Genomic DNA, 23090 nt, shown 5'->3' with positions numbered 1-23090 from the left:
GAATAGTTTTGAAAGATGAGCTGATAACTATCTAAAATTATAATTGTGATCATCACCTAGCGCTCACCAACTCCCAGGTTTATCCCTATTATTATTAAGTAACAATCAGCATATATTAAGATATAGGAATTCTTAACATATTTTAAGCCTTTAATATGACAGGCTGGTTTGGTAAAAGCACTTTTTTTTTCAAGTTTATTTATTTTGAGAGAGAGCACAAGCAGAGGAGGAGCAGAGAGAAGGAGAAAGAGAGAGAACCCCAAGCAGCCTCCCTGCTGTCAGCAGCAGAGCCCCATGCAGGGCTGGAACTCAAGAACCACGAGATCATGACCTGAGCCGAAATCAAGAGTTGGATGCTTAGCCTACTAAGCCAACCAGGCGCCCTAGTAAAAGCACTTTGAGGGTGTTAAATATGTGGTCCCTAAAATAATGTGAAATAAAAGGTAAAAACCACTGTTCATACAAAGGTTATGCTGTTAACATTCCATCATTATCTTGGATATATTGAATAGATTGTATGAGTAATGATGAGAAGTATACTCTTCAGTTACCTCTGTTAACTGGTAGCGTATATTTCTTAGATGAAAGGCCATGGAAGGAAGTCGCCACCCCCCCCCCCCCGACCCTAATACACACTCCTAGACTTTCATTGCACGTGAAATATTATTTTTAATATTTAAGAAACAATCTGTAATTAAAATTCAGTATAGTGACTGTCCTTTCTTTATCTTGCCAAGCTTTTTGGTGGCAATCGTGAATTTTTATTCTCATTGGGATGCAATACATCAGAGTCTGATATACAGGGAAATAACAGCAATATTAATAGTATTCCTTATAATATAACAATAGCAGCAGTAATAATTAACTATTACTATCTTCTGAGCTGCGAAATGCCATACTTGCACTTTGTCTCTTGATCCTCACAGCAGCACTATGAGGTATAGACACTTTTTCTTTATGTCTGTTCATTTTTACAGTTGAGGAAATTGAAATTTAAAGTACCAGGTGTTTTGGCTAAGGTCTCTTGACTCTAGGGCTCACGCTCCTCCTATGTCTTCATGCTTCTCGGAGATAACCTAATGATACCAGTCTAAAGCTTAGAATAGCTCACTTAGAATACAACCTTAATACACTTAGAATACAACCTTAATGTCACTGAAATGTGTTGATGACTGGGAAATGCTTTGTGTTTCAAAGTATTGCTTTTTCCTCAACAGTATCTTCTCTATTTTTTTTTTTAAGCTTATTTATTTTGAGAGAGAGAGTGTGTGTGGGAGAGGAGCAGAGAGACAGTGGGAGAGAAAGAATCCCAAGCCGACTCTGTGCTGTCAGTGCAGAGCCTGATGTGGGGCTCGAACTCACAAACTGTGAGATCATGACCTGAGCTGAAGTCAGATGCTTAACTGACTGAGCCACCCAGGTGCCCCTTAACAGTCTTTTCTAGAGTATGCAGTTTATTCTGGTATATTCTCAAGGAGTGGATACCTGTTAGGGTCCCTGGGTGGCTCATTTGGTTAAGCATTTGGCTCAGGTCATGATCTCACAATTGGGGAGTTCAAGCCCCACATCGGAATCTGCGCTGACAGTGCAGAGCCTGCTTGGTATTCTTTCTCCCTCTCTGCCCCTCCCCCACCCTCTCTTTCTCTCTCACGTAAACTTAAAAAAATTTTTTTAATAAAAAATAAAAGAATAGATAACTATTTTGTTTCTTGAGGGTGACAGTGACTTTTAGATACTGCCCCTGAGTTATTGAAAACCAAAACTGGTGAAAAATAATAATTTTGGTTTTAAAAGTATAACTGAGTAATAAAAAAGTATTTTTATGTTGAGTCATAAGTTAATGCTAAAAACAGTTCCAAAGGAGCAATTAAATTTTTTTCTAGTCATCATTAATACTAATGAACTTGTCTCTTCTGCCATAAAGCAGTAGCTGCCTTCCTAAGGAGTCACCCCATTGTTAAAAAGCATGCTATAAAAACAGTGCAGGGGAGGGTGGTAGTTAGAAACTAAAGAGTTTAATGTTTGCAAAGAATTATTTTTCTTGAATAATTTCAATATGAAAATATTTGATAGCTATAATTATAAACATGAAATCTAAAATCCACTAGGCATATTTAATAACTGCATCTACTTTTGCTTAATCGTTTGTCTTTTTTATCGTCAGCACTGCCACACAGTGCATCTTACACATTCTTAGCATCTTACTCTCACTGTGAGAAGTAAAACAGTCACTCAACAAAGCAACTGTGTGGTGAATGCAACTGATGTGGAAAATAAAACCGTAAATTCTGAATTTATTTTTTTTTAATTTTTTTTTATGTTTATTTATTTCTGAGACAGAGACAGACCATGAGTGGGGGAGGGGCAGAGAGAGAGGGAGACACAGAACCAGAAGCAGGCTCCAGGCTCTGTGTTGTCTGCACAGAGCCCAACGCGGGGCTCAAACTCACAAACTGAGATCATGACCTGAGCCGAAGTCGGTCGCTCAACCGACTGAGCCACCCAGGCGCCCTGATAAATTCTGAATTTAAAATAAGAATTTATCCTTTACTGAGATTCTGAACACAGGAAAGAAATGGAAAAGTTTGGCTGGATAACTGATGCTGTTCCTTGACACACTGGGCTCTTTATTACACAGTTGTACGAACAAAAATCCTCTTGTAAAATTGCTCTGTTGTCAGTGGGTAGGAGATATTGGGACATTTGCATGTGGTTGTCCTTCAGGGTTAAGTTTTTATAAAGATAGTGCCAATATTCAGTTCTGCTGTTCTGCTAATATAACAGATACTTTCCTAAAAATCACCATGCTTTGCAAAATTATGCAATAAAAACCTCAAGGTTTTGCGGAAAATGGGTTAATAGCACAAAGGTAAAAAACTTCATCAGTGACATAAAAAAAAGAACCTAATTTTTTTTAAATGTAGGTGGAATAGCTTGATACATGTCAAATAGTTGAGAAGTACATAAATAATACTATAATAAGTGTCACATTGTATTTTTTAATTGAAGTATAGTGGACACACAGATGTTGCATTAGTTTCAGGTATGCAGCATAGAAATTGGACACCTCTATGCTATGTTCACCACAGTGTAGCTATTGTCTGTCACCATGCAATGCTGTCACAATACCATTGACTTTATTCCCTGTGCTCTTTCATCCTTGTGACTTATTCATTCTGTAACTGGAAGCCTGTACCTCCCATTCTCCTTCACTTATTTTACCCATCCCTCCACCCTCTCCCCTCTGGCAGCCATCAGTGTGTTCTCTGTATTTATAGGTCTGATTTACTGTTTGTTCATTTGTTTTGGTTTTTAGATTTTGCATAGAAGAGAAGTCATATAGAATTTGATTTCTCTGTCTTGTTATCAGCACTTTGTCTTACAAAAAATATACTGTTCTGTGTGGAAATGGGTGTCAGAGAGTTGCAGCTTATAAATCATTTTGAAGTGGTAGAAGGAAGGCTGTCTGAAACCTGAAGGCACATTATACCACCAAATGTGGCTTAAAGCATAGATGTTTGAGGTGTATGTGTTTTGAGTTCACCTGAGTACAGTTGTCCATACTGACCTTGTGTTTTCACTCATGAAGTCTGACGTAGGCAAGCACAGACTTCTCATTATGCTCAAATTGATACCTAATATATCAGTTGTGTTGGGATTAATTCACATTTCAAAACAAGTATTACAGCTAACATGATGGTACTCTTTAAAGTTTGAGATAACTATGTTTGCCCAGTGAGTGGGTAAAAACATGGGTCTTATCTGTTTAATGGCTGCTGATGTGTGGGGTGAGGAAAAGAAAGAAGTGGAAAATTACTTCAGAGTTTCCAGTTTGAAACACTATGTGGAAATGACACCATCAATCTGGACTAAATTCCCAGGATGGGCTGGGACTAAACACGACCCACTCTCTGGAGCTGTGGTGCGCTCACCTTCTCTGAGAGCACTTTGCCAGATAGAGTAGATACTGAACGGGGGTGGCGCTCTGTTTGCCATGAAGAAAAGGAGAGTGGGTTTGGATAGGCAGCTGGCAGTATCACCTAAGTTTGTCTTTGTTGAGTAAATTGGAGAGAAGTTCCAGCCTTTTGAGTTCATGAAGAGTCCAAAGACTGAAGGTTGTTTTACTCAAAGCCATTTTGTTTTTCTGGCTGACGGTATCCTGTCCCTCCCATTTTAAGTCAACTCATTCTAAATGTTTTTAGGTGCCCGTTTGGAATACGTTGGCCTTAAAATTCCTTTTCTTCCACTAGTTTATCATTGCTTTATTTCAAAAGCTCACTTCTGTGGCTGCCGCTTGGATTTTGCCCCTTAGAACTTAATTTTAAACTCCAGTGGCCATTCTCTCTAACCATAATTTTCAGCTTTTTACCTGTCCCATGTCTCTTAATCTTCTGTTGGACCTCATCAAGACTTCTGATCTTTTTACCAGTCTCCCTGTTTTCTCCTACTTCTTCTGTCCTCTTCTGATCTCATGCGAGCCATTTCCATTCCCAGAACTTCCCTCACTGCATCCTTATCCACTGTTCCCCCTTCTCTTTGTTTCTTTTGACCTGCCCCCCATAGATTGCTGATCCCATAATCTAACACAAAGGTTAAGGAGTAGATTGTGTATTTGTGGCACAACAGTTGATTTTTATTCCTCAACTGGGCCTAGTGGAATGTATTCTACTTTATAATGAAAATAGAAGTTTGTAGGCTGCCTATTTTCCTTGTTTTGTTGAACTCTTCAGTATCTTATTCCTCTTTATCCCTTGGTTTCTAAGTATAATGAAAAAAGAAAAATTTGGAGAACACTAGGAGTTCCATTGCTTAATATATTGTCAGCCTTGTATTATGCTTAAAAACAGCACATGGACAGCAACAAATAAATTCTGGTGGACTCTTAGGTAAATAAAGCAAAAATCCTTACTTTACTAATGCATTCACTTTAGAAAGGTAGCAGCTTAGTGAGTCAGCCAACCACCCATTCTGCTAGAATCTTTGGTTTGGAAAATAGCATGCTTAGAAATACGGCCATAAGATAAAAGCCATTTCTAATCCTTGGTTAATTTTCATACTGTCTTAGATCAGATCTTATATGTGAAATGCTTGCAATTATCTTTAGTACTAGAGGAGTGCCTAAGGACTGTTTATTTATTCTCAAGGTGTTTCCATTTTGAATAGTGTGCTACCCTGAGAGACTGGACATTTAAAACATGTGAACTCCTACACAACAAAGTGGCAGAAATAATGGTATTTATATGTTAATTCCATGAGGCCCTACATTTAACTCTATTCCCTCTGGCCATATACCAGGTGGAAAAAAGCAAGGAGTCCACTATTAAAAATATCAAATCAGATAGTTCCAGCTGGGGTTTCCCAGTCATTTAAAAGGCAAAATATGAGGTCACTTTTAATATCTTAAGTAGGTAACTATCTTAGCATTTACTTTAGATATTAAATCTGAAGTGCTTATCTTTCCCTTACTAACTAGATTATACCACTAGCAGTTTTTAGCTTTTGAATATATTCCTTAAGAGCAACATTGGCACTTAATATGAGGTCAGTTGCTTTCCCCACTTATCTTTTCTTAGGAATATCCAACTCATCAATATACTAATCTGAAAAGTTGACTCACTAATTGGATTTAAGTGCCACAGGACTCCTCAGCACATTATTTTAATCAATTTGTTGGAAGGATCAATTTTCTCATGGTTGAATGCATATAAAAATGAAGCAACTAAATGAGCTACATAGGAAGGTTGGCACATCTTATTCCCTAGAGATCTTTAAGAAGAGGTTCTTAATTGTGTATCCAAAATGGTTTGTGTTCCTTAAATGAATTTGTCTGGAGCAGGAAGATGGGATACCTATCCAGGCCTGTGTTTGTGGATCTCCATCTTAGGTTGACATTACTCTTCTAACCTTAGTATTAGTAGCTGGTGTTTAAGTTGAAGCAAGAAGTCATCCCTTTTTTTCTTAAAAGATTATATTTTATTTAGTACCATCTTAAAGTAATGAACAGAGTAGTCTTGTATTAGTTATGGTTGAGTTTTGTAAAGACAAAATGTTTGTAAAGGTTGCCCTAGAGGCCTTTTTGTATTGACTGCTATTAAGTACTACAGTGAATGTAAAACAGTGTTTAAAGTTTCAAGCTGAAGTTATAGTAACTACTGTAAAGGGCTATGGTTATTTTGAATGGCAGGGTTAAAGTTAAAAATTGAATTTTGGTATTTGTGCTTATATAAAACCCCTCTTCCCACCCAGCCTAGAGATATTTGGATTCTGAAAAAAAAGGCTTTTTCAGACTGCTAGTTGTACATATAGGTGTTTTATTTTCTTTTTCTTCATATTAGTCATTGTGGTTAAGTGATTTATTCGTAGCTGGTGAGTCACAAGTGTGTTTTTCATTCTGTGAGTCACCTCACTGCATACAAGTTTGTGCATTTTCTTTCATTTCTAGATCTTTCATCTAAAAATAGGTATTTTATTTAGTTGGTAAGTTGAAATTTCAGTTTGTTACATTAGCTTTTGTAACTGTAAAATATCAAATAATGTTGAGAGGAAATCTCACTGGTTTAGAAAACTTATTTAGTACCTCCTCTGGTCCAGGCACCCTACTGGGCTTGGGTATACAATGGCACATTATCACATAAGGAACTTAATTTGGGGAGATGGCAAAAATAGATTAACAACTGCATACAGAGACATGCTATAGGTGCTGTGGTGGAAGTTTGTGAATATATCATGTATAGTTGAGGCCCAGAGAGAGGTGGGCATGTGAGTACTCCTTGAGTATCATATAGATAAGTTGGTGGAGGTAGGCTAGGTCATTACACTGCTGTAGATTGCAACTCTATGTTTGTTTATTTTTGGAGAGAGAGAGAGAGAGAGCATACGTGGGGTAGGGGCAGAGGAAGAGGGAGAGATAGAGAATCTTAAGCAGGCTCCACACCCAGAACAGAGTCCAACATGGGGCTCAGTTTCACAACCATGAGATTATGACCTGAGCCGAAACCAAGAGTTGGATGCTTAACCAACTGAGCCACCCAGGCGCCCCTGATTGCAACTCTTTGAAAAACTGCATATAGGGGCGCCTGGGTGGCACAGTCAGTTAAGCGTCCGACTTCAGCCAGGTCACGATCTTGCGGTCCGTGACTTCGAGCCCCGCGTCAGGCTCTGGGCTGATGGCTCGGAGCCTGGAGCCTGCTTCCGATTCTGTGTCTCCCTCTCTCTCTGCCCCTCCCCCGTTCATGCTCTGTCTCTGTCCCAAAAATAAATAAAAACGTTGAAAAAAAAATTAAAAAAAAGAAAAACTGCACATAGATGGTTTATACTTCTTTGTTGGATTGAGATATTTATCTATTGAAGGAGAAACAGAACTTTTACATTTGTTTTTGTCTAGTTCAACATTTGTTTTGAAAACTTTAATGAAGTGCTTTAAAATTAAAGTAGGTCTCAAATCAAAAATTCTCAGTTTATAGGATTAATTTCTAAGTTAAATATAATTTTAAGTAATAACATCATAATGTTTTATACAAAGATTCTGATGAACCTCTATTGAGGCTGGCAATAATAGCAGGACATTAAGATGCTTCAGTGTTACAAGTGGATAGTACAGGGGTGCCTGGGTGGCGCAGTCGGTTAAGCGTCCGACTTCAGCCAGGTCACGATCTCGCGGTCCGTGAGTTCGAGCCCTGCGTCGGGCTCTGGGCTGATGGCTCAGAGCCTGGAGCCTGTTTCCGATTCTGTGTCTCCCTCTCTCTCTGCCCCTCCCCCGTTCATGCTCTGTCTCTCTCTGTCCCAAAAATAAATAAATGTTGAAAAAAAAAAAACAAGTGGATAGTACAATTCTTGGGCAATATGAAAACTATTTGTGAAGGGCCTGTTATTTCCAGTTGACTTCACATAAACTATAAAGGAATCTGGCAGCTCGTGAGCTTCTACAAATGAGAATGTATTATTTCAGAGTGAGCTGATGATGTATTCGGAGTATTTAGAATTTGGTGTAATTCGTTGAGTCTGTAACAGAACAGAATACTCTAGCGCAGTAATCAGTACATGATCTTACTGTTGTGTGATCTTAGGCTACTTACTTGACCTCTTACAGAGTCTAATAAGTTTTCTCAACTATAAAACGGTGGTAATGCCTATCTTGTAGGCCTTTGGGAAGTTTAAGTGAAGTGGTATATGTGTAAAGCACTTCACACAGGAACTGGAACATAAAAGGAAATTGGTCAGTGATGTGGGAATAATAATACTTTAGGTGTTTATATATATATATAAATCAGTTTTGTTTGAGCTGTAAAAATGAAACTCTTACTTCTTCAGCATTAAAAAAAAATACAGAGGAAAGTGAACAAAACTACCATAGAAGGACAACACAAAATTTATGAAGCATTGCATATTTTTTGCAAAGGAGAAAAAATTTGGAGGTGTATAGACCAAGTAGTAAACCATGATTATAAGAAGAAGAGGTTGGGTATATGATGGGAAAGTTAAACTTAATTTTAATGATTATTTAACATTAGAATTTGTAACAATAAATAAGTATATTCTTTTATAATAAAAAAGTTTTTGAAGCAATGTATAAAAAAGCGTTTCAAAAATAACTTTAAAACATAAGAGCAAACCCTGCCATTTCCCATCCTTCACTGGTGAGGGGCAGTTGGTGAGTGTGAATTGGAGGTGATTCTTCTTTGTTCTTCCAAGACAACTTGCTGGAGTCAGCACCTCACACTGGGACCCAGCAACAAGAGGTACACAAAGTACTTCTTTCCCAGATCTATTTCTCTATGGTTGAAATGCACAATGGTGATCTGTTTAACTAAAGTCATGTGCTGTTAAATACTTTTTCACCTGTGGACTATACAGAAATGAAACTTTCACTGATGGACAGTAAATCACCTACCCAACAGCCTTTCTCAATGTTTATGATTCTTGTTCTCTTATCTCAGTGGTCTTCACAGTATGATTTGCTCAAGATTATCCATTGAGAGAAAGAAAATAATTAAGCTGCTATTTATTTCCCTTCCTTCCTTCTATTATCTAAAAAGTAAGAAAGAGTTTGAGTTTTTCTAATAGTTCATTTATAGATAAACCCTGGGCCTGTCACTTGGATGGCATCTCAGAAGGTCACATGTCGCATATAGTATGTGAGGTCCCTGAAGCAAGACTGCAGGATTCCAATAACAAAAAGGAGCTAACACTGGTACCCTAACTCTGGTTCACTTTGGCGTATTGTAACCAATTGCAGTTTATTGTGCTTCATTTTGGTTTGGGGGCATTATATTTATTTATTTATATGTATTAAAATGATAGACTGACTCCCAGAAAAAGGACAGGTGGCTTAAAAAACATTCAACCAAGGAGACCACAGATTGAGGATAAAATTTAAACATAAGCACAAATGAGAAAATGTTAACACTAACACATGTACTCTTAGAGTGAGATCCTTGTATCAGCTGCATTCTGCAGTTTGTTTTTTTTTAATGATAATCTAATCATATTGGGCAAGATGTCCGTGCTCCAAAATTGGGAATTATTGGGAAGACTGTGTAAAGTATGGATCTGCATTCACTGTAGCTAATTATGAGGCTTACCCTGAATTTACGTTTGTATAAGTATAATAACCTACATTTAGGATTACATGTATATAATTTTAAGATAGATAAAATATATACATATTGGGGTATGTACCCTTAGATTTTTTTTATTGATAGAGGACATCAAATTACCAAAAATGTTTGGAGACAGCACTTAACCAATAGTTGATATATTAATTATATCTGTCTGTATTAATCCTGTATGTAAGGTTAATCTCTATCTGTATTAACCCCATAGTTGATCTATTACTCTCTCCTTTTTGAAACATGTTATTCCTTGCATCTCTAATGCCACTCTCTTTTATTTACTTATTATTATTATTATTATTATTATTATTATTATTTTGTCTCCTTATTTCCCCCATCCAGAGTTCTATCATGATCTTTGGCATTTCTGACAGGTAGTAAACAATAGGTATAAATGAGATTGCCCCCCGCAAAAAAAAACAACTTATGTGACAAAACCAAGAAGTAATTCCAGATAAGTTGTTTTAAGATTGTTGTAGGCAGTGCTGTTTTTGAGATGTGTTTATAGTCCCTACAACCTTTCCCTGAACAGTCACTTTGAAGAAGAATTCAGTATTCACTTGAATGGGAGCACTTGGATGGCTCAGTCAGTTAAGCGTCCGACTTTGGCTCAGGTCATGGTCTCACGGTTTGTGGATTTGAGCCCTGCGTCCGGCTCTGTGCTGACAGCTCAGAGCCTGGAGCCTGCTTCAAATTCTGTGTCTCCCTCTCTGTCTGTCCCTCCCCCGCTTGCACTCTGTCTCTCTCTCAAAAATTAACATTTAAAAACAAATTTTTTTAATATTCACTTGAATGGATAAATTCTGCTGTGTTTGATATTAAATCAACCCTAATATTTCATAGTCAAATTTTGTATATCTTCCTTTAAATTTCTTTTTTTTTTTAAGTTTATTTATTTATTTTGAGAGAATGAGAGCACAACTAGGGGAGGGGCAGAGAGAGAAGGAGAGAGAGAATCCCAAGCAGGCTCCATGCCACCAGTGAGGAGCCCAACACAGGGCTTGATCTCAACAAACCACGAGATCATGACCTGAGCCAAAATCAAGAGTCAGATATTCAATCAACCAAACTATCCAGGTGCCCCTTAAATCCCTTTACAATGCATACTACACAGTGGAGATTTGCAGTGTGTATGTGATAAATACAAATAAACTTTCACTTACTTCAGAGCCCTTTTTTAGGATCAGATGAGAGTTTTGAACTCAAGCATTTTTTTTTTTAAGTTTATTTATTTTTGACAGAGACAGACTGTAAGCATGAGCTGGGGAGGGGCAGAGAGAGAGGGAGACACAGAATCTGAATTCTATGAGGCTCCAGGCTCCAAGCTGTCAGCACAGAGCCTGACGCGGGGCTTGAACTCACAAACTGTGAGATTGTGACCTGGGCCAAAGTCGGACGCTTAACTCACTGAGCCACCCAAGCGCCCCTCAAGCATATTTTTTAATTTTATAAGTTTTTAAACTTCAGATTGTATTATTAGTCAGCTGTTGGAAAAAAAAACTCCTATGTAACAAACCACCTTAAACTTTGTAGCATGATATCACTACCCAAAACCATCTACAGATTCTGTGCAATCCCTGTCAAAATCTCAATGACATTGTTTGCAGAAATAGAAAAATTCATCTTAAAATTCATGTGGAATCTCAGAGGGCCCTGAATAGCCAAAACAGTTTTGAAAAGGAACAAATTTGGAGGACTTACATTTCCTGATTTTAAAACTTATTACAAAACTATAGTAATCAAACGTATGTAGTACTAACATAAGGCTAGACACATAACCCAATGGTATAGAAGAGAGACCCCATAAATCAACGGTGGTATATATGGCCCATTGATTTTCATCAAGTATACCAAGACTTCTTAATGGGAAAGAGACCATCTTTTCAACAAATGGTGCTGAGAAAACTGGATATCCATATGCCAAACTGGATATATACTGTACACCAGAAATAAAAATAATTCAAAATGGACCAACTGCCTAAATACAAGAGCTGAAACTAGAAAACTCTTAGAAGAAAACATAGGCCAAAAATCTGTATGACATTGGATTTAGCAGTGATTTCTTAGGTATAACACCAAAAGCAGAGGTAACAAAAAAGCTAGATTAATTGGACATCATCAGAATTAAAACATTTTGTGCATCCAAGGGCACTATCAAGAGAGTGAAAAGATAACCCACAAAATGGGAAAAAATATTTGTAAATCATATATCTAATAAAGAATTAATATCCAGAATATATAAAAACTCCAATAACTTATAACAACAGCTCAGTTCCAAAATGGACAAAGGACTTGAATAGACATTTCTCTAAAGAAGATATACATATGGCCAATAAGCACATGAAAAGATGCCCAGTATCACTAGTCATCAGGGAAATGCAAACCAAAACCACAATGATATCACTTCATAACCATTGAGAAGACTGTTATCAAAAAAAAAAAAAAAAAAGAAAAGAAAAGAAAAAGAAAAATAATGAGTGTTGGTGAGGATGTAGAGAAATTGGAACCCTCATACATTGCTGGTGGAAGTGTAAAATGGCACTGCTGCTGTGGAAACTATGGTGGTTCCTCAAAAAGTTAAACATAAAATTATCATATGATCCAGCAATTCCACTTCTAGACAGATACCCAAAAGAATTGAAAGCAAGGCCTCAAACAGATACTTGTATGCTATTATTCATAACAGCATTATTCACAATAACCCAAATGGAAAACAACCTAAATGTCCATCAGCACAGGAATGTATGAATAAAATGTTTTATGTACATATAATGAAATTTTATTCAGCCTTAAAAAAGAATGAAGTTCTGATACAAGCTATAACATAGATGAACCTTGAAAACACTGTGCTGGGTGGAATAAGTCAGATGCAAAAGGACAGATATCATGGTTCCACATACCTGAGGTACCTAGAGTAGTTAAGTGCATACAGACAGAAAGTAGAATAGAGGTTACCAGTAGCTATGCTTGGGGGGGGGGGGTGGAGTAAATGGGGAGTTAATTATTTAAATGAGTACAGAGTTATATGATAATAAAAAGTTCTAGAAATGGATAGTGGTGGTGGTGCCACTGAATTAAACACCTAACAGTGGTTACAATGGTAAGTTTTATGTACTGTATACTTTACCAACAGTAAAAATTTTTTTAGGGGCACCTGGGTGGCTCAGTCAGTTGAGTGTCCAACTCTGACTCAGGTCATGATCTCGTGGTTCACAAGTTCAAGCCCTGCTTGGGGCTCTCTGCTGTCAGCGCAGAGCCGTCTTTGGATCCTCTGCACCCCCTCCGGCCCCTCCCCCACTTGCATGCTCTCACTCTCTCCCTGTCTCTCAAAATAAACATTAAAAAAAAAAACTTTTTTAAAAACTTGGCAGCATACAACAATAAACCTTGATTTCTTGCTCTTATATTTGAGCTAAAGCTCAGCTCATCTAGGCTTGTTTTGAAGCTGTGGTTTGTGTCCTGGTCTGCTCCTTGTGTTTCTTAGTTTCCTTTTAGGAATGATCTTTAGGGATGATCTTATGGAGAAAAGCAGGAATGCTAAAGGGCAAGTTCAGCCACACAAGTGCATTTCAAACCTTTACCGGCATCATATCTACTGACATATAAACCAACTCATATGGCCAAACCCAAAGCCACAAGACAAAGAAGTACTTTCTGTATACTTTGAAGCCATGGCAAGGGTGTGGATGAATACTTACCATAGGGGAGCAAAGACTTGAGAGTTAGAATTCAGTGCACTACAGAGATAAGCTAAGAACTTTAAAAATGTTTTGGCAACATTGAAGACTAAGGCATTACTCATTAGTACATTATTTTAGACTATGAAGCTTACCTCCTTCAAGTACTGAAACTGTTCTAACAATTTTTTAACAGAATCTTTGAAGTCCTTTTTACACATTCTTCCTTTTTAAGGTTTGGGGGGGGAGGGGCAGAGAGAGAGGGAGAGAGAATCCCAGGGAGAGAGAATCTGTCAGCACAGAGCCCGACATGGGGCTCAATCTCATGAACTGTGAGATCATCACCTGAGCTGAAATCAAGAGTCGGACGCTTAACTGACTGAGCTACCCAGGCACCCCCAGTTTTGAGTTTTTTTTAATGACAGGGCCATTACTATGAGCATCTATTTTAGTTTGTTGCTTTTTAGATAATATAGTTATGAAAATTGATAACAACTCAAGATTGATAACAACTACAGATAATAAAAGTGCCCCTGCGGTTATTGGTGAGGCCCTAAGTAGTAAACTATATGGCAGTCGTGGTAGAAAGATGGGATTTTATTCCTTCAGATACCTGAGTACGGTTTGTTTTTCTCCGAAGTTGCATGTTTTATAATTGAGTTATTCATACATTGTATCATTTGTTTAAAAAAAAACTTGAGGGGCGCCTGGGTGGCTCAGTCGGTTAAGCGTCCAACTTTGGCTCAGGTCATGATCTCGCGGTCCGTAAGTTCGAACCCCGCGTCGGGCTCTGTGCTGACCGCTCAGAGCCTGGAGCCTGTTTCAGATTCTGTATCTCCCTCTCTCTCTGACCCTCTCCCATTCATGCTCTGTCTCAAAAATAAACAAACGTTAAAAAAAAAAAAGTTTAAAAAAAATAAATAAATAAAAACTTGATAGCCAATCAAAATATTTTTATAAAATACTTGATATAAAGAATGATGCTCTTTAAAATTTTATTTTCTAAAAACAATTTAAGTTAGAAGTAAACTATTAGGGGTGCCTGGGTGGCTCAGTCGGTTGAGCATCCGACTTCGGCTCAGGTCATGATCTCACGGTTTGTGAGTTTGAGCCCTGCGTTGGGCTCTGTGCGGACAGCCTGGAGCCTGCTTCAGATTCTGTCTCTGTCTCTCTGCCCCTCCCCTACTCACTCTCTGTCTCTCTCTCAAATATAAAAAATAAAACATTAAAAAAAAATTTTTTTTTAAAAAGAAGTAAACTATTAAATTGATTGTTGGCAGTTTCTAGTGGATAACATGAACAGGATAGCCTTATTAGGGTATTTTTAATATCAAGGCTATAACTAATTTAACTTATTTGTAGAGTGACTATTTATAAGCAGGGTCAGAAGGGTGGTTAGAAAATGGAAGAGGTACAGAACACAGCACAGTAGTAATGTGTGTTGGGAGGTGGTGATAATAATAAAAATAGCTGACTTAGCTCTTCGAAAGATGTGTTTAATTTACTTCATCCATTTCTTCTACAATCAAATAGTTCCCAGGAGTTCCTCTGCTTTCCACCATGGATTTTTTTCCTGCCATATCCTCTAAAAACCCAAGGCTTTTAGTTGTCTGTTAGACATACTCCTCTTTCAAAATAAGATACAGTGGTATATTAGTTTCAGAATGTAAAGCTGAAACCTTAATAGGGTCTCTATATGACAGCAAACTATACTGTATATACTATAAAGTATTAAGCCATCTTAACATACAATATCAGTTAAAATCATATAAATTAGACTTTTTCTAAAAGTAGAATATCATCCTTCTACTAGCAGTAGCTTATTCAAAGATTCCTATCCCTCTTCCATTGACTCTAGTTATACACATACATACACGTAAAACCCTCTATAACCCTTTATTAATGCTGACTAGAAAGTTCTGGTCTGATTGTTTTCTACAAATTTGACTCTTTGTTTTGTTTTAATGTATTTTACACTGAATTCATTCGTGTCTACAAATAAATAAGGTTAGATGGATATAGATATGGATGTAGCTGTAGTAGGGCTAAATTATCCAAGGTTTTAAAAAATCATGGAATGGTGTTACTAGTATCAAAAGAGTAATAATAAAGAGTATTTAAAGAGTATCTGTTAACAGCGTATAGCTGCTAGGTATAATAAGATAATACTGAGATTGGAAAGGCAAAAAAAAATTATAAGCATCCTCTGTATCTGGTTAATTCTACCTTCTTTCTGATTGGTTCAGTAGACTAATTTGTGATAGAAGTTTATCTTTGGCCCTAGTTTAAGAATTAAGTTAGGTTTTCAGAAGTCCTTTTTGTGAGTTGTTTGGTACTAGAAATGATGCTTAAAATGGTGGTTATTTTTTTTTTCTCTAGCTCTTCAAGTATTTTATCATATAATATTGCTGAATTAAATAAAGTACTAAAGGTAGACTTAGACTTAGTTACAAGTCTCAGGTCCTGGATAGAAGAAGCCATCTGGTACTTTTGAGGGAGAAAAAACATTTTGTTTTCTTTAATTGGACCGTTAGGTAGGGCAGAGTGTCTGATCACACCCCAGCTTTTTTTCTGAAAGGATATTAGCTTAGTGCTCAATCTTGAGAGTAGTTTAACTTGAGTAAGCTTGAAGAAGATTTTCTGACTAAGGAGTCAAGGGGATGACCCAAAAGGGCCAGGATCATAACAGGAATGTGGCAGAGTGGAGCTCTAGTTGGGGCCGGACAGGTTACTCAATGAAGCACAGTGTGATCAGTAATGAAAAGCCTTCCTCATGGAGACGTGTAGGATAAGCAACAGAATTCTCACGAAGGCTGTATCAAGTTTACTCATGCAAACAGAAGTGACTGGTAGGTGGAAATCACACTGAAGGAAGATTCAGTGACCCTAGATTGCCAGTGTTAGAAAACCCTTTAACAGTATGCCACAATAAATTCTGAGTTTCTTCAATGCACAAGATTTTAGCTAGTAATTAGGTACTAGTTCTAGTGCAGGAGACTTAAGAGAGTGCAATAAATATCTATGCTGTTGGTTTGTTTTTTTAAAGTTGGTATCAGACACAATAGGATTCTAAGCAGTATGGTAAAGTGAAAAAAGGAAAATTTTTCTTCCTTTCTTCACCACTTTGCTCCTATTATCCTCATTTTGATCCTTTCCAACCCTGAGCAAACGTTCATTGAAACGGATTGTGGTGTTCTCGTGGGTAAAATAAGGATTGTTGGATTTCTGGAATCTTGTCAAATGGCACTACAACTACTAAGGACCCAATTCCTTATCAGAATAAATAGAGTTTTCCTGTGAAAGTTAAATCTTGTCTTTTTTTTTTTTCTTTCTCTCTCTTTTTTTTTTTTTTTCTTTTGTTTTGTTTAGATTCTTGTCATTTGTTCTGCAGGATTCTAGGTTGGAACTTGAACCATGAAAGGTTAATATAAAAGGTAACTGGGGCTTATGACATAGCAGATAAACAGTTGAGTCCAGAACAGATTTTCCTGATACATGTTTGCCCTTTGTATTATGCCAGCTGTGTCAGGAACTCCACTCTCTCCCAGTTATCTTGCATTTTTCTTCCTTCCTTCTCTTTTCACCTTACTTCAGCAGCTCCAGTTACTCCCCCCCCCAAGAGTTTTAATTGGTAGTTTTACATTGATAGTTTTGGCCAGTTGAGCCACAATGATGTTCTCCACATCACTCTCCAAGAACTGAAAGTTAAATCTTAATCCTTTTCCACAAATGTATTATGATACATTCTGTCAGCACAATAATATACACAAAAGTAAAACTGGTACATTTTGTACAGGAACCACCATTTGGGATTATACCCTTTCTCCCTTTGTTATGTACTAGAGATCAAAAAATAATCAATTGGTGAGTTCAATAATCTACCTCATCTATTTTATATTTCAGAATTTGAGTGTCTTATGTTCAGAATTCAAGTTTGTTATAAAATTAAACTGCATAGGAGACCCATTTAATGTATATTGAGCTTCATATAGACATCCTTAAATGGGATTGCACAATCCTATAGGCTGTCTGCCATAATTCCAATGACAGTGTGTACTCAGAAACTATAGGCAATGAGGGCTTAATTGCTGCAACCTAACTTCTTTTTATTACCTTGAAATACTTTCAGTTTACCTTCTTTTATTATTTAATTCTATTACATACCAATAATTGCATTAATTGAAGCCCATGCCTCTCCTTATAGGAAATGCTGATGTTTGTAAATTTCAACTATAGGAAGGGAAATGTTCTTTAATGAATAATTGAAAGACTTTTTTCTACTTTTCACAGTTCAGTGCTAGTCCTGTTGCCATTTATGTTCAGAGTATTTTACGAATGGTAACTAAATTATGGCATCTAGAAAATCATCTCTTCAAGGAATGTCACAAGGTGTGCTACATAATAACTTATTGTAAGTAGGTTAAATAGACTGACTTTATCTCAAGTGGCTTACTGTATTAAAGAAGAGTTTAATATATTCAGCTTTACTGTTGAAACACCAAATGAATTCTGACACCTCTGATGAGATGATTAAAGTTGAAAATTTTTTCTTTTGACAGCATCAACAAAGAGAGTATCGTAGACATAGAAGGTGTTGTGAGAAAAGTGAATCAAAAAATTGGAAGCTGTACACAGCAAGATGTAGAGTTACATGTTCAAAAGGTAACTTTTTTCAAAATACAAAATTGTGTACAGAAATAGATTTAAATGGTTCTTACAATCATGTCAAATCTATATGTTCTTAATTAGAGTTGATGTGTAAAATACTGAGTTTTATAAATTGATTACTGAACCAGTTAGCTTTTATTATATGACAAACCACATCCCGGTATTTAGGGACTTAAAAGTATTTATTTGCTCATGATTCTGTACGTCTGGCAGTTAGGGTCATCGATCTGAGATGGCTCATCTGCTCTGCATGACAACAACGGGGCCTACTGATATTTCTGGGACATCTCTTCCTGTGGCCTTTTTTCATCCAGCAGACTAGCCCAGTCTTCTTGGCATGGTGCCAGAAGGGTTCCCAGCAGCAAGAGAGGAAAGCCCTAGTGTGTAAGCACTTTTCAAGCCTCTCCTTGTATCACATTTGCTAAATATGTCATTGGTCAAAGCAAGTCACATGAAAAAACTTAGATTTAAGGGACGGAGAAGTAGATGCCACCTCTTGATGGGAAGAAAGGCAAGGTCTTTGAAAAAAGGTATGTAATCAGGAGCCTGAGGAATTATTGGAGCCATTTTTGCAATCTGCCACAGTCACATGGGGAAAAATATTAAAAAATATAAAATATATAAAACATGTCTGAAAAGCTATTATGCATTTACTTTACTGTGAACTTTCTTCTGATAATAACTTCTAATGGTTGATTAATTACGCTCTTAATGATTATATTTCCTTATTGTCATCATATTTCTGATAATATACAGTATAGAGAAATCAAAAGAGGCAAAACTGTGTTGGTTTTACATTCTAGCAATAACTTCTTTCATACAAGATTTACCCCACATTCATTTTGTTCTTGGACAAAAAAACTAGAAGTGTTCATTACCATTGACTTCTAAAATACTGTAAGTGAACTCAAAAATATTTAGTGCTTTTGAAATAACCTTGCAGTTTTGAACCTGCAGTTCTCAGGTCCAGGCCTAGTTTGTATCTACAATATGCATCATTAAATTTTTCTTAAGGAGTAGATCCTTCCCATCCTCACCCCTGTATGTGTATTTGTATGTGTGTGAGCATGTGTAAGAGAGCAGTCAGGGAGACTGACAGATGCAGAAAGACTCATACATGCACACTAATTTGGGAGTACTAGGTTGTATTTAACTGGAGTCGTCATGGGAACACTTCAAGACTTAAAAAATCTTATATTTATTACTGACTTGTCAGATTACTATGTTCTCTTTGTGTAAGCTTCATTTCATACTAAGCCCACCAAGAAGTAGGTAACCTAGTAAAAGCAAACCAACCTAAGGGTATGCTGACCAAGTAAAACAACCTCCTATCTTCCAAGTAACACTTCTTTTTCAATATTTTAATTAAAAATTTTTAGTGAATACAGCAAGTAAATGTACTTCCAAAATATTCTAGTTACCTGGGGTTCCTGGGTGGCTCAGCTGGTTAAGCTTCTGACTCTTGATTTCAGCTCAGGTCATGATCTGAGGGATCATGGGATTTGTGGGATTGAACCCTGCATCAGGCTCTGTGCTGACAGCACACAGCCTGCTTGGGATTCTCTCTCTCCCTCTCTCTTTCCCTCTCCTACTTGTGTGTATGCATGCACTCACTCTCTCAAAATATAAACTTAAAAAACTAAAATACTCTAATATTTAGCATTCAATACTTAATAAATGTTAATGAGAAATATAAAGCCTAAAAAGCTTACAAATTTTGTTTTAATGGAAATAATTATAAAGTATCTCATAAAGTATAAAGTATCATATCCTAAAAAGGATCTTATAAGAAGCACTGATTCTTTCCTATCATTTATTTATTTATTCAGCCAGCAGTTAGTGAGTACATACTTTCTTCCAGCACTGTGAAGTTATGGGGATCAGAGTACTCACAACCTGATGAAGTGAATTTCTACTAGTTATAAAAGTAGAAGGAGTAGCTGTCCATTCTCCAGCTTTGCATGGGAAATCACGTTTCTGTTAACTCATCAAAGGGACACACTATAACTTGAGTATAGAGGTGGTGACAAATCTATTTTACTATAAAGAGGACTGGAGTATCCTTCTGACACTTTTTCTTGAAGAGTCTGAGCTGAGTGCTAAATGCGATCTACTGACTGGAAGAATATGATTTCCTTCCCTGAATTAACTAAATAAGGTCTCTTTCCCTTTTGTGCTTTAACAGGTTTTCCAGGCTTAATTGGGAGTAACTAATAGGGTAACATGTTTTTAAGAGTAGCCAAAAAAAACCCTAGCTCATTCTTTATGACCTAACTGCTTTTTAGTGCTAAAATGTACAATTAATGTGAATGAATTTAACAAATAAAAAGGAATTTTAACACCATAAAAGAATACCTTCTGTGGTGGCTTCCAATCCAGAAGAGCAGCAAGAAATGAGATATAGGGGCGCCTGGGTGGCTCAGTCGGTTAAGCGTCCGACTTCGGCTCAGGTCATGATCTCGCGCTCTGTGAGTTCCAGCCCCGTGTCAGATTCTGTGTCTCCCTCTCTCTCTGGCCCTCCCCCGTTCATGCTCTGTCTCTCTCTGTCTCAAAAATAAATAAATGTTAAAAAAAATTTAAAAAAAAAAAAAAATGGGGCGCCTGGGTGGCGCAGTCGGTTAAGCGTCCGACTTCAGCCAGGTCACGATCTCATGGTCCGTGAGTTCGAGCCCCGCATCGGGCTCTGGGCTGATGGCTCAGAGCCTGGAGCCTGCTTCCGATTCTGTGTCTCCCTCTCTCTCTGCGCCTCCCCCGTTCATGCTCTGTCTCTCTCTGTCCCAAAAATAAATAAACGTTGAAAAAAAAAATTAAAAAAAAAAAAAAAAAAGAAATGAGCTATAAAGTAAGGAAGGGATATTTGGGAAAAGAATGAGAAAAGGGAGGAGATGTACAGCAGGGTTGGGTTGACTTTGGTCCTAGTGGTAGAAATGCCAAATGCTATTAACAGTGATAATAACACATTTGTTTAATGGCTCCCACAAAAGAGCAGAATGTTTTCATATTCATTACTCCATTTGATTCTCATTGCAGACCTTATTTTACAGAGTAGGATATTGAAGCTCTGAGGTTAAATGATTTGCCTAACAACAGCTTTTATGTGACAAAGCAAAGCCTTAAGTTGAGGCCCCTTGACTCCAGTTAGTACTTATTTGTCATATTGGTAGGCATATTAGTGTTTACAAAGTGTTAATATATGTGTTATCTCATTGTTCCAACAACATAGGGATGTTAACAAGAAATATTATTCCCATTTTATAGGTGAAAAAACATGTACATCTTTGTTTGATTTTTAGCAAGTAGTTTCAGTTAAGATGTATGCAAACATACCTTCATATTTAAGTCAACTGCAGATTTTTTTAAAGCAAAGATAACAGGTTTTGTGTGCTTCATGATATTTTTGGTAATCTCTCACTTTCAGATTTATGTGATCAGTTTGGCTGAACCCCGCCTGCCCTTGCAGCTGGATGATGCTGTTCGGCCTGAGGTGGAAGGAGAAGAGGTTAAAACTATATTTTTGAAATACTGTGCTTCCTCTGTATGTTTAGTTTACAAAACATTGAAAACTTGATGTCCTACTTTTGTGTGAAGATATCTGTGATTTGATTTGAGCTTCATTTTTTATCTAAATTTACTTTTACATCAACAATTCTCAAACTTCTTAATCTCAAGATCCCTTTACACTCCTAAAAATAATTGCCCCCATAAACTTTTATATTCGTAGGTATATCTGTCAATATTTTGCAGTATTAGAAGTTAAAACAGGAAATTTTTCAGTATTAATTTTTTAAAAATAACAGTAGTATCATGTATTTATGTATAATAATCTTATATGAATGACAAAAATAACTTTTTTGAAAAATATTTTCAAAAACAAAAAATAATTTTGTGGCAAGAGTGACATTGTCTTACGTGTCTACACATCTTTATAATGTCTGACTTAATAGGCAACAATTAAATTCTCTTACCTGCCTCTGCATTTATTCTGTTGTGAAAGCACACATCATGAAACTTTGGAAAAACTCAGTACAGAGTGAAAATGTGTCATTGTGAAAAATAGGTTTGATTTCATGGACTCCTGAAAGTGTCTTTGGGACATTTAGTGGTGCCCAGAACGTACTTTGAGACCCACTACTCCATCAGCTTTTATCTGTTCCTTCAGTCTTTAACTAGCAGGTAATATCCAGGAATCAATAAAGGCACAGATGGTTAGTTCTTCTCATGTCCCAGTAATGAGGCAAGGCTTTGAGGCGATGCGAGATGTAAAGAAAGCATTGACCTCTGTTCATTCACATTTCTCTTCTTTCCATGTCTCTTTTAACAATAGCTTCTCTCTGGCCCTGCTTCTTGTTTCTCAGAATTCTGATTTGGGGGTATAATATTAACACACATAAGCACACCTATTCTCACTTAAAAGTAAGCATGGCTTCTTAAAGTGTTTTTGTGTTATTAAAAAAATTAGTAAAATCTGTTTTTTCATCTTTTTTTAGGAAGGAAGAGCTACTGTTAACCAGGATACAAGATTAGACAACAGAGTTATTGATCTCAGGGTATGCCTCATTTATTTATTAAGTGACATGATTGTGCCAAAATCAAGGTGGGCAAGGATACCATACATGTCTCAAGTTTATAGAACTCATTGCCTATACATATGACAATACAGAAAGCAATGTACCTTACTGACTGACTGACCCTTCCCCTAAAAAGAATTGCAGGCACAAGGACCATGGAGCAATATTCATGGGATATTGACTTGCATTATTTTAAAATGACAAAGGAACATGAAGCCAATAAATGGGTTTGCTACCAAGTGATACCTGTTTTTGACAAGTTAGTAAGTAAGAACATAACCATTAATATCACTACAAAATTGTGCAAGAAATTATATGCACATTTTAGAATGACCAGGTAGAGATTAGTAATTAATGCCTCAATCCTTTGAATTTGATCTGAGCACAGAATTAATAAAAGAAGTAGTTGGCCCTTGTGGTTTATTTAGTAATCTCATAGGTCTCCTGTTTCCCTTTCTGGTTTGGTTGCAAGTGAAAGAGTTCAATGGTTTCATTATTGTAGTAAAACCAGTGTCATCTTTCTGTATGTTTTGACCACATCTTCCTCCTTAAATATTCTACCTAAA

General features: G+C 36.8%; 1 protein-coding gene across 3 annotated transcripts in view; it reads left to right on the top strand.

Moving 5' to 3' along the window:
• The window catches only part of DARS1 (aspartyl-tRNA synthetase 1), a 65146-nt gene that overhangs the window by 25040 nt on the left and 17016 nt on the right, over positions 1-23090 (top strand). For all 3 annotated transcript variants that reach the window (XM_030323961.1, XM_030323959.2, XM_030323960.2), the window contains exons 5-7: positions 17848-17950; positions 21375-21455; positions 22444-22503. In XM_030323961.1, coding sequence (XP_030179821.1) covers positions 17848-17950; positions 21375-21455; positions 22444-22503 — 244 coding nt within the window. The remainder of the gene's footprint in view (positions 1-17847; positions 17951-21374; positions 21456-22443; positions 22504-23090) is intronic.

The sequence above is a fragment of the Lynx canadensis genome, chromosome C1, assembly GCF_007474595.2.
Source record: "Lynx canadensis isolate LIC74 chromosome C1, mLynCan4.pri.v2, whole genome shotgun sequence".
NCBI lineage: Eukaryota > Metazoa > Chordata > Mammalia > Carnivora > Felidae > Lynx > Lynx canadensis.
Note: the sequence above shows the minus strand (reverse complement) of the source record. Positions and strands in the feature narration are given on the sequence as shown.